Here is a 12,511-nt window from a genome sequence, read left to right as displayed (position 1 = left end):
ATCCTTTTCTAAAGAGCTGAGTGGTGTAAGGAAGAGTTTTTCACTTCCCGGTGCACCATCATTTCAGAGCTTCAGTGAGGCATTTGCCTACTGAGTTGTCTTCTCAAGGGCCCACAGGAGATTTGGCCAGGAGATCATTTTGCACCTAGGCTCGGTTCTAGGGCTTGTGTTCCATTGTCCTTTTGCATGCTGTTAGAAAGCAGGAAATAACAACTGAAAAGGGAGGATTAAATTAGCTTTAAACCTTTAGGCACATGAGGTCACAACTGCAGTGACACTCTTCCCCTAATTAATTAACATAGGGTGGTCATGGGTGCTGTGCTAGTCCTCCTGTAATGAATGACTAGCTGCCCTAGGACATGGCATTGCTCTCCTTTCTTTTACCAAAACTCCATCCAAGAGGATGGTAAAGCAGACCCCTTAACATGTACCTCTGTGAAGATTAAGCTAGCCTTCCGTTAAAGAAAAGGTCTGATGTTTCTCCATTTCAGATAGATCAAAACATGAAGAAGCAGAAGGAGGCAGCAGTTGATGGTGTTGTGTGGCTGTCCCTAAAATGCAAATGAGTTGAATCTAACATTTGTACACTAATCCCCTAATGTTGGGCGATCTATGATCATCTGACCTGTACGTAGCTTAGACCTTCCCAGAGTATTGGGGAGATCATCAGGTATTTTGATAGAAAGACTAAGAAATGGCTGCTTCTTAGCGGTCGCTGTTCCATCCTCAGTACACAATGTTCTTCATTACCCATACAGCACTGTTTTTATTGGGTTTGGTTTATGGGGGGGGGGAATCAAGAGCCAATTGGACGACTAGTCTTCCCTTTGGCCCAGGTATTGAAGGAGACATCCTATGTTCCCTTCCAAACTTTTGACCTCGGGCCCAACAGGGTACAACCTAGCCACAGATCCTGCGTTGGCCTCTCTTCCTCATTCTCTCAAAGCGGGAGGAATTAAAGGCTGTTCGATTCAGAGCCAGGTGTAGATACCCTTCCCTGGCAGTCAATAGGGTTCCCACCCACAGGATTAATAGACAAGGTTGTTTTATTAAGGCTCTATTGTTGCTTGAACCTGGGCTGTCTGCCAGCTCGCCTCTTGCTGTGTTTAGCTTTTGTGGCTGGCCCGGCTCCGATTCCTGTCCTCCCCCACTTGCTAACGCACCTGAACAAGAATGAATTGAGCTGTTTTTTCCTAACAGCAAAGGCTCCTGAATGATGTATTTTGATGTTTTCTTCCCCTTTTGCTCCCTTTTCTCTTGTTTGCTAGATGAGTAGGAGATCTCAGGGCAATTGCAATCTTGGATGAGCTGCTTAAGAACTGCAGTCCTGTGGTTGACTGGACACGGCACAAGGGTCAGATCCCCTTATCGTCTTTCCTGTTGCTCAGGCAGCCAGAGATATCAAACGTTTTCCACTGTGGAGTAGGCTTTTAACAAGCTGAGCAGGACATGTTGGTTTGGAACGGAAAATCTGGTTGCACCACAAAGTTGAGCCAGTCACGGTTTGAGGGTGTTTATTGAGTTATTTGCCCCATTGTACTTGGTGGAATTAAACTGGAACAAAAAGATAGTGGTTTATGATCACTTTAGGATGAGCAAAACCAAATGTAAACAATACATTTGTGATAACTGTATCTGTATTCACCTTGATCCGCGATTGTCCTCATCACTGGAAGCTTTTAAGGCAGTGTTGTCCAAACTTGGCCACTTTAAGATGAGTGGACTTCAACTCCCAGAATTATTAACCTGTAGCTTGCATTTCTATGCTATCTGCAGGGGAAGGGAAGCGACGTAATTTTTTTTTTTTTTTTAATGCCCTTGTAGCAAGCAGGCTGACAGAACAATTTATGCCCAATATATTTTCTCCTATCTCCTACCCAATTATATTTTCTGGATTCAGAAGCTCAGAACTGGGGAAACTTTAAGGATTTATCACTCAGCACCTGATGTCTGTGTGTCTAAGTTTCTCCATTTATATACATGCAAAATCAATTGATCGGTCCCTGAAACCAATACACCCAAAGGAAGATACTAACCTGTCTTCAGAGGTATCTGCAGGGTGTGTTTGGGTGTCAAAAAAAATGGCAGACGCAACTGTGGCTACCATTTTGCCTTTTTTTTTATTCCGCCCCCCTCCTACAGACACCTCTGCCTGCCTCCCCTTTTAATGTCATTTCTTTCTCATGTCAGTAAGAGAGAAGATGAGAGTTTTTTGGAACACGGTGCCTCGCTTGAGAATTGGCCTGCATCTGAAGTCTCCCTAGGCAGCCATACTGCTGTCTTTTAGTTCCCAGACTACACTATTTTAATACTTTTTGGAATTTTAAATATTGATCATTACCTGTTTCGACTCTTGGAGTAGCAGAGATTTTCCGTACTTTATTGCACGCATCTTGGCAGACCACCAAGCCCTCCAAAACGTATTCACCTTGATCCGCGATTGTCCTCATCACTGGAAGCTTCTAAGGCAGTGTTGTCCAAACTTGGCCACTTTAAGATGAGTGGACTTCAACTCCCAGAATTCCCCAGCCAGCATGGCTGGCTGGGGAATTCTGGGAGTTGAAGTCCACTCATCTTAAAGTGGCCAAGTTTGGACAACACTGTTCTAAGGGATGACATCTGAAATGGTGCTCCTTGGACTGACCAGTGGAAGGGCATTTAGAACAAAAGGTTAACCTGGGTTTAGGGTTAAGTGGGTATGTGAACCCAGTCCATAAGAGGCAATAAGACCAACGCCAACCCTTTTCCTCCATTATCCTGTGCTGTTCCAAAGTGAGAGGAAACTTTAGAATAATGGAGAAGAGTGTTGGGAGAAGCCTTAGACAGAAAGGTAAGCAAGTAGTCAAGATTCCCACATTGTAGCCTAGGCTTCCCGGGTCAGGGTCTTCCCGTGTATTGGACTAGAACCGTTATCGTTCCCTACTGGCGCAGTTGGCTGTGAATTATGGAATTATAATAGTCCAAGATATTTGGAGACCCTTGTCAGGGAAGCAGGAGCTTCTGTTGGGAGGGGGTCAAAAAAGTCAAGAAGGTGGGATGACATTGCCCTGCATATAAAAAGGGGGCATGACTTGGGTCACCTGTCGTGGCCACTATCTTGACTTTTTTGACCCCATCCTCCCCACTGAAGCCTGTACAGCAAGGATTAATTTAGGCGATTGAGGGTTTAGAAACTTTGTACATCTTGATTTATGCCTTGTGTGTGAAAACGGCTATGCTTTGGCAAAAATCAAAGATAAATACAGGGCTTGAGTGTACGAGTTTTCCTAGGCGGTATAAAAATAATGCTTGTTTTGATTAAAATGTAGCGTAGAGCATGGGAAGGGTTAAAAGTGTGGTATTGAGGAATGAAGGAACTTTCTTTCATTGTGGTTAAATTACGCTGTCTTCAACGTAGGTCAGATTTTTGAACTGAAAGGCTTTTTTAAAAGCCTTTTGAAATCACTTTTAGTTATGAAAAAGGGGAAGAAATAAAGAAAAGAAAAGAAAAGCGGGGAGGAGAATTCCCATCTGATGCCGCGTCTTCCGTTTCAGCCCAAAGCAATTTGAGACAGCCGAGAAGCTGAGCCTTGAAATTGGTAGGTTCCTAAATAGGAATTGGGGGGCGGGGAGCTGAGAGCCGGGAGCCCCCTCCCCGGGTTAGATTAGCCGAGCAGAATTTGGAACCGAGCATGAAATCGCCTTTTGCTCCACGTTGCCCTGATAAACGTGCCCCCGTCTCCCCATCCCCATCGGACAGGATGAACCTATTTCTCAAAATAGCAGCCGGCAACGTGCTGGACTCAAGTGGTTCCGGCAAAAAAAGGGGGGTGGGGTGGGGGTGGGTATGTAAAGCACAGTTATCCCTGACTCTTCTCAGCTGAATTTACTCAACCCCAAGGGACGAACGCGTTGTTGAAATGAGCTCTGTCCTTGAGTGGTGAAGACTGGAGGCCTGCTGGGGTCAGACGTAGAGATAGTTTTTGGGAGACTGGAGTGCCTCCATCTGAGCCAAGAGGTCTAAACAGAGCCTGGGGAGTTAGTTTCAATGCCCGGCACGTGTCAAACTGGGATCAAGTTTACCAAATAACCGCAGCCACCCCAGATGAATTTGGTGGTCACAGCGAGGCTCAGATATTTCACTCATCAGCCCTGAAAAAAACACGCACCATTGTTTTCCCAATTTCAGTAAGACAGATCTTGTTAGAGAGATGCATCTTCCTCCAAGAAGGGCTACGGCACATTTTCTACGTTTACATATTGTGCTATTCCACAACGTGGCTTATCTGCTTTGGGTTTAGTCCAATGTTTCTCAAATTTGGCAACTTTAAGATATGTGGACCTCAACTTTGTGCTATGCCAGTATTTTCCTGCATTGTCCTCCTTGGCCACTGAACCAACCTTCTTGCTCAACTGCAGCACGTCTCAAATGCAAAATGGAAGAAAAAGATTTGCAACCCCATAGCCCTGTGGGGTTTGGGAGTGTGCCATCTTTCCATTCACAGAACCTCTTCCAGCTGCTTGATCTAGATGTCCTAGGCAGCTTTCACAGGCAACTTGATCTTAATCCTTCTAATCCAATTCACTGGCTTGAATTCCCTGCTTATGTAAGCAGTGTTGGACTCTCGTCTCGCCCTGTCTCCCAGCATCTGGACTCAAGCTGTTTCTCTCTCCCTGCCCCACACCTACACCTGGAGGCTCTACCCTGCCACCTAGAACCACGGGTGCAGCTTTTGAGGAAACCACCTGATTGCAAAACTATGGCATCTTGCCACCTTCACACCTTTCAGTGGGACTTAATATGCAGAAGGAAGGACTTCTTCATCTAATTTGTTATGACCTGTGGTCAAAACAATAAATGAATTGAACTGAACTAAACTGAATTTCTTCATCTAAGCTCTTTTCACCCAGCTCAGACTTTTTTGCCAACAGCTAGATGAATTTACCCAACATATATTGAAAACATGGAGGAGGGGGAAAACTCTTTACTTTCTCCTTCCTGTGTGGGGTGGGATTGAGGGTATTTTTGCTATTTCAGAAGCTAGGGGCATTCGGGGGACAAGGCTGTGACTGAGTGATGACTTTGACTCCTGCTGGTCACCTGGCGGGAGCTTTGATTGGCTCTTCTGTTCTCTACCTGTTCTCAGTGTTCCAAGGGCAGTAGGAGGGAAGATGGGAGAAGGTTGAAGGGTTGGGAATGGAAGCATTATGGGTTGGAAATGCCGTTAGTGGAAATGCCCTTTGTAAAGCACGGTTTATGTCAAGCACTGTGTGGAAATAAGACCTGTAGCAGCTTAGCTCATCATGTGAACCCAACTATTGTTTTAGGTCTGGATTAAAGTGTACTTAGAATAGATCTCCTGAATCATGTCGATCTTAAGACTCGTAGTTATTCTAAGCATGAATAAATCAGGATTCAATCCATTGTGTTCTAAATGTTTCTGTTCCTGATTTATAGCTCTTCTGTTTTAATTGAACCGCAGTATCTAAAGTTTACCAGAACGATCTGGAGTGTAGACATTCATCCTCAGGGCTTGGTGCCTTATGAGGAAACAAGGATGCAGAGGGCTCTCTGAGTGCAATGCAGCTGCTATATTCAGCTGCCCTGTGGATTAATTTTCCCAACATTATCTGTCCCAACTGGGACAGTATAGCAATGGCTACACTCTGAACATTCTGGGAATTGAAGCCCACGCGCTGGAAATCACCCATCCTGGGAAGAAGGTTGTGATCAGCGCTGTTACCTGATATTTTTAAACTGGAGATGCCCAGGATTTCAATTTAGAACCTTTTGTATCCAGTCTAGAACTCAAACAGCCCACCTTGCCATGACTCACATGGTTTGCAGAATTTTCTTCCTAGAAAAGTAGCCAATATTGGATAATTTCTGAATTACATGAGACTTTTTAGATTTGGCTTTTGAAATTGAATTCTGTATTGTATTTGATTCTGAACTAGTCCTTAAAAAAAAAAAAGACATTTGAAAAATGCCTTCAGGAAGTAACGTTTTCCCCTTAGAGTTTTTGGAGCCCTCTGGATGTGGCACCTAGAAAGGAATGAGCCCCAGGTAGAGCTTTGCCAGAGTTCTTGGGGTCAAGGCTGATTTCAACATTGGCTTCCTCTGACTGATAAAATAAGGATAGCTGAACCCAAAACAGAAAAAAGTGATGGGGCAGAATCCCTAATGGAGCTTGGAGGACTGGACAGTAATTTTCAGGAAGTTCCCATTAAATTTGATAGAGCTTGGTCAGGAGAACATCTTGGTGGATGATGTCCCAGGGGGTGGACATGGCTCTTTGGATTGGCTGTCTGCTCCAGTTGCCAAGATGGTCAGGGCTGCCTTTACTGACTTTCTCTTTCTTCCCTTGCAGATTCCCAGAATACCCTCTTCATACTGCAGACATTAAGAATGAAGTCTTTCCAGAAGAAGCCCACTTCCAGCTCAGCTTGGTAACAATGCTCGGAGATACATTTAAGGTAGACATCCAGTAAACTCCTGGTGCAACCAGATACATGCCTAATCTTAGCAATTTGTTCCATATGGTAGGACGTGTTGCTTTGGGGACACCTTTTATATTGGAACTCAGAGGAGACCTGTTTCTCCAGGTTGCAGCACAAGCTGAATGGACTGGCTGGTTCTGGCGTCTGTCAAAAAGCGATGCCTCTTTCTAGAAGCAGTTTTTCTAGAGCCAAAGGTGTTCCGAAAGGTGAACTTAACCAATGTTTTGGTTGCTTTCTTTCATCATAAAAGTTTAGAAGATGCTGGCAGGGGCAGAAAAAAAAGGCACGTCCTTTTTACAGAGAAAGGTTTACCGTGGAAAAGACACTGTTTTGATGTAACAATTGTATGTAGATTCTTTGAGGAATCAAGAAAGGAAGTCTATATTTGTTCTTTTGCAGGCATGTACAAATCACTACTAAAGGACTGCTTCTCTGTCTTGTTAAAATGACAAAACGATAGCATTGTTGTTTAGTGTTTTTCTCTGGATTTTTTTAAAACTGTAGAAACTTTCAGAACCGTTGCACTTCCAACATCTTGTATGGTAGGAACTTTGGGCATATATTCCCCTAATTTCGGTAGCCATTAACATGACTATTTCTAGAACTTCTTCTAATGCGAATCAGCCGGCTTTTCATTAGTTGCTACCTAAATTTTCCTTATGCTGGCTTCTAATATGCAAACTGTCCTAATTTAAACTCTTTTTGAAACTGATCTCCACTGTTTACACATCATTTTCAGTCATGTGCCTTTTTCTGCCTTTTAGAATTTTTGATCAAGGAAAAATAAACACCAGTGAATTTTGTTATTAGCATGCACTGCATTATGAAGCCTGGTGAGAGCAGGTCCCCAAATGCATTTCCGGTGGAATTAGTTCACATTTCTACTTCTTTAGGTGGGTCAGTTTATATTTAACTACCAACTCTTTGTTGAGATGGGGTTGGTGTGACAGGAACTTAAATAATGTAAGAATTTCAATACATAATGTCATAAAGTGCCAAGAATCATTTGGAGTCGAAATTTTCATCTCTGTTTCTGGAATGGATAGCCTCCAACTTTTAGTAAAAGCCCAAACCTCTACTATTAATCAGGAAGTATTTCTCACAGTTTTGGGACCTTACGAGGAAAATACACAAGTCTCTCTGAAGGCATCTGTGATTCACACCTCTGATTTTAACCTGAAAAAAGGGGGGGAAATAAGAAGCATCCAAAATTTGGGAGACAATTTAATTCAGCTATGAGGAGGACTACCTATGGTGATATTTTCTAATCTGGCACACTTTGGTGTATATGTACATATATTTTTTTCTTCTGTGGAAGACAAGTGGGGGCTCTAAGGATGTTCTCAGGTAAAATTGGCAGCTTCCATTTCCCTGAGTGATAGATCAAATTCTCCACCTCCAACAGAGAAACTTCATGTCTCTGCTGGGCCATTGAGGAAATCACCCATTAGAAGTTCAAAACCTTCTGAAAGTCCTACCGGACTCCAAGGTCCAAAACAAAAAGGAGGATGAAGGCTTCCTTGTTTCCCCAATTCCGGCTTCAGCAACCTCAAAGTGAAAATAAGGCCTTACCCCATTCCATCTCAAATCATAGCATTAATGCCTCTAGAATGAAGAACAGTAACTAGTGGGCTTCTGCAGGGCCAGTATTATTCAACATTTTTATTAATGATCCAGATAATAGGACTGATGGGTTGCTTATCAAATTTGTGGATGACACAAAATTGGGAAGTCTGGCCCACACCCAGGATGACAGAACAAGATTCAGTCTAATCTGATTGTTGGAAGACTGGGCTAAGGGGAACAAGTTTGTCCTTTTAACAGGGAGAAATGTAAAGTATTACATTTAGGGAGAAGAAATGTAGGACACAGATACAGTATGGAAATTTTGTGGCTTGGAAACACTACATCTCGGACTTGGGTGTGGCCATTGACAACAAGTTGAATGTGAGTCAGCAGTATGAGAAAGATGTTACAAGGACTAACACAGTTCTGGGCTGCATCAGAAGAAACATCTTACAAAAATATGAAGTTATTATTCCTCTGTGCTCATCAGTGGTGGGACCACACCTAGAATGCTGTGTACGATTTTGGACATCACAGTTTGACAAGGGTGTTGGCAGGTTAGAACAAGATGAGAAGAGAGCAACCAGGATCATACAGGGGCTTCAGGACATGCCCTCTGAGGACAGGCTGAAGGAACCTGGATGTTTTGTCTGAAAAAAAGAAGACTGAGGAGAGACGGTATCAGGTTGAGGTACATGAAAGGATGCCATAGGGAAGATGATCAGGAACTATTTTCCACTGCTACAGAAACTAAGACCAGGACTAACAGTATAAGTTGCATCTACCTAGATTTCAATTAAATGTAAGGAAGAACTTACTGACAATAAGATCTTTCCGACAGGCAAACAATCTACCTATGGAGAATGTGGGTTCACCATCTTTGGAGGTTTTGAAGAAGAGACTGGACAGCCACCTCTTATGAATGGTTTAATTAATTTTCCTGCACATTGCAAAGGGTTGGGTTAGATGATCCTTGTAGTCCCTTCCAACTCTACAATTCTATGATTTTACACTTAATCCGGAAACTGCAGCTGATATTGAATGTGGCGGCCAAATTACTGAGTTGCCAATATCTGTGTTACACCTCTGTTGAGGCCCTTGCACTGGCTGCCACTCAACTATTGATTTTTATATAGATATGCCCTTAGATAGCTTGGAACAAGGATAACTGATAGACTGCCTCCATGTTTATTGACCTGGTCAGTTACTAAGATCATCAGAAGAGGTGCCAGGATTAAGGGAATGTATCTTTTGGCTGCTTATAGGTGACTCTTACCTAATAAGTCCCAAAAGAACCTACAGGTAATCCTCGACTTATGACCGTGCGTTTAGTGACTGTTCGAAGTTACGATGATGCTGAATGAAGGGACTTACTACCAGTCCTCACACTTATGACCATTGCACCATTCCCTGCAGTCCTGTGATCAAAATTCAGGCATGTATTTATGATAGTTGCAGCATCATGGGGGTCATGTGATTGCCATTTGCAACCTTCCCAAGGGGCTTGCAACAAACAAAATCAATGGGGAACCATGTGATTCACCTAACGACCATGATGGTTCGCTTAATGACTGCCCCAAAAAAGGTTTTAAAATTGGGTCCAGTCATGTGATGATTTGCTTAACAACCAGATCGCTTAGCGACTTAAATTCCACTTCCAATTGTGGCTGTAAGTCTGAATAGTTACATCTTTTAAGCACCTGATGAAGTCCTCTTTCTGTCTCTCCACTCAAGCCTTTCATGCATGAATATTAATGGCTGAATGATTTTTATGTTTATTGTAGTTTTTCTTCCCCCGCCCACCGTCTTTTTCATTGTGCATGGTTTTATATTATTTTTTATTTACTGCTTTTATGGTTCTTTTGCATGTTGGAAACTGTTTTGAGATGCTTTTTTATAGGAAGGAGGCATTTGCATTGTGTGATTCATATTTTGTAAGTATTACAGTGTCAGGGTTTCCTGATCCTCGTGACTGCCCAAACCCTTTGACAAAGCTCCAGAACTGGGGCAGCTGATGTACTGATGATCTGCTCTTGCCTATCTGTGGCCAGCTGCTTTGGTGGCTTCCTGGTTAATCTTCTGTTTGTCACAGAATAAAATCCTTGCTGTGGCAATTAATTGTGATGCCACTTAACCAAGGGATTAGGGTTTTCACTTGGGTAATGCATAATTGAAATTGGCATAGTATTAAAGTATCAAGAGCTATTTGTTATACAAGCCTTCCTGGTATGGAAAACATTGGCCTAAAGATCTGACGTGCTTTGAAAAACGCTGCAACAATGAGTAATTTTCCAGGGTTTTCATCTTCAACTGTTCAGAGACAGGGAATGGAGAAACCGTAAAAATAGGAGTTGTTGAATCAAAAGCCAGCGCTATGAAGCATAGGCAGTATGCAGCTGGGACAATTTTTCTTGTCACTATGAACGTGTGACAGGGGTGCAATCACATTTCGCAGACAGTTGCAATTGATGTGCTTTCAGGGAAGCCAAAGATCACATTTTTTTCCCGGAGACAAAGCTGTGGCAGTTTGATAGGTGGAGAAATTGTAACATGTCGCAAAAGAGGCTCTGCTTTTTAGGGAAGCAAGAACAACCTGCTGAGAAGGTCTCAGTTACCTTCTCAGAGGGCAGAGATGTTGCAGGCTCAATCATGTAAGGAAAATGAACCACCCTATGCATGGTTTCTCCAACTGAACAATTGATTGCAGTTGCAGAATGGGGTTGGGGAGGTACATCCTTTTAATACTTGCTTGGCCACAGAGGAGCGGAGCGATCGTTCTTCCGTGCAGCCCCAATTTTCACCCCTGGAAACACTCAAAACAGGCTCAAATTATCCTATTTTGAACACATTATGTGAAGACCCAGCTCTCTGGAAAACGCTGTAATGCCAGGAAAGGTGGAAGGGAAGAGAAGAGGAGGACGACCAGCAGCAAGGTGGATGGACTCAGTTACAGCAGTGATGGGTACAGCACTGGAAGACCTGAAGGACCAGCTTGGGGGCAGATGGTCATGGAAAACATCTATCTATGTGGTCGCTAGGAGTTGAAACCAACTTGATGGCACGTAATCAATCCCCCCCCAAAATGCTCACACTGGTCCACAGTGCGCCACCATTGCCATCACCACTGTTGTTCTTGCAGAACTGAAAACTGCTCCCCTTCTCATCAACACTCTTTCTAACTGGCTAATGGTGGACTGCAAATCTCAAGAGATAGCTACACCCTCCCTCTGCGCTTGTTCTTGCAGTGATTAACAAAGCATTGGCTTACTGGTGAGGGGGAGACAACATTGTCCCTCCCCAACACACATTAAAAAGACCCTCAGAAAGGCGCCGTGTCCACAGGGTGCTTTATACCCTACAAGTGGAAGGAAAGACTGGGTGAAGCGAGAATGTCTATCTGTGGGAAATGCAAGACCATTGCTTATGTGTGAAGTCCCCACTGGGCCTAGATTCAGCTCCCCTATCCATCTCATGGTTATTGCAAGAGAAACAGTCCTGGGTTTAAGATTGCACTGGTGAAGAAGCAGCATGTTCTAGTGAGTGGGCCTGGAGGCAACTGTGAAGGACATCCTGCAGCATCCCTGAATGTTTAAAGAAAGGAAATCATGTCTTTACCTCCTTCCCTGATGTTGAATCATGTGGTCCTGAAATTAGTTGTTGAAGTCCCCCTCCACCCTATTTATTGTTCAGTACCCCCCCCCCCCTCATGTCAGGGCAGACCAAAGTTCTAAAGGGGGAGTTCCCGTGCCAGTCAAACTAAAAAAAATGGCAGAGAAGAAGCTGGATTCTTCCACAGCTGCTTTCTTGAACCATTTTGATGAACCTCTTCAAGGTCTTCCATACGCTGTTTTCCCACGACCTGGGTAATCCATTTGAAGGTGATCCTTTGGACATTTATTGGTGCTTTCTTCCTAGCCAATTCTTTTTCATGAAGCCATGTCTCCCTGCCTTCACTTTATCAGGGTCTGTCTCAGAGTGAAAACCAAACCTGTCAGTTTTATTCCACTTATTTGGCATGTTTGATTCTGTAAGGAGATGCATCCAGACAGTAGACTGCAGCTTAAACTTGACTGCAACAATTTGCAGTCCCTGTTTGTTCACTATATGGGACCCAGGCTATTGTATAATCCAGGGTTTCTCAACCTTGGCAACTGTAAGATATCTGGACTTCAGCTCCCAGAAATCCCCAGCCAGCAATGCTGACTGGGGAATTCTGGGAGCTGAAGTTCAGACATCTTAAAGTTGCCAAGGTTGAAAGACCCTGGTCTAATCCATTTGACCCCAGAAAGTCGAGTTTATACTGTTGGCAGGGTCTTTGCTAGGAATGAAGAGACCACAGGATTTCAGACTTTTATAAATGATTGCATTTTTTTTCAGCCTGCATCTCTTTTTCATTCAGGACTAAAATGTATTTAAGTATAAAGTTTGGAATACACTTGATGTGTGCATGTGTGTGTATCCTTGA

General features: G+C 43.4%; 1 protein-coding gene across 1 annotated transcript in view; it reads left to right on the top strand.

The window, feature by feature from the left end:
* FAM178B (family with sequence similarity 178 member B) overlaps nt 1-12,511 on the top strand; it is a 175,438-nt gene that overhangs the window by 72,845 nt on the left and 90,082 nt on the right. The window contains exon 10 of the mRNA XM_088151902.1: nt 6,351-6,456. Within this exon, the coding sequence (XP_088008028.1) occupies nt 6,351-6,456 (106 nt within the window). The remainder of the gene's footprint in view (nt 1-6,350; nt 6,457-12,511) is intronic.

Source organism: Python bivittatus, unplaced genomic scaffold, assembly GCF_059951505.1.
Source record: "Python bivittatus isolate LINGU-HERP-01145 unplaced genomic scaffold, Pbiv_v1 ctg000680_np1212, whole genome shotgun sequence".
In the NCBI taxonomy this organism is placed as follows: Eukaryota; Metazoa; Chordata; class Lepidosauria; order Squamata; family Pythonidae; genus Python; species Python bivittatus.
The sequence above is the reverse complement of the archived record's forward strand: the minus strand, read 5'-3'. Positions and strand labels throughout refer to the sequence as shown.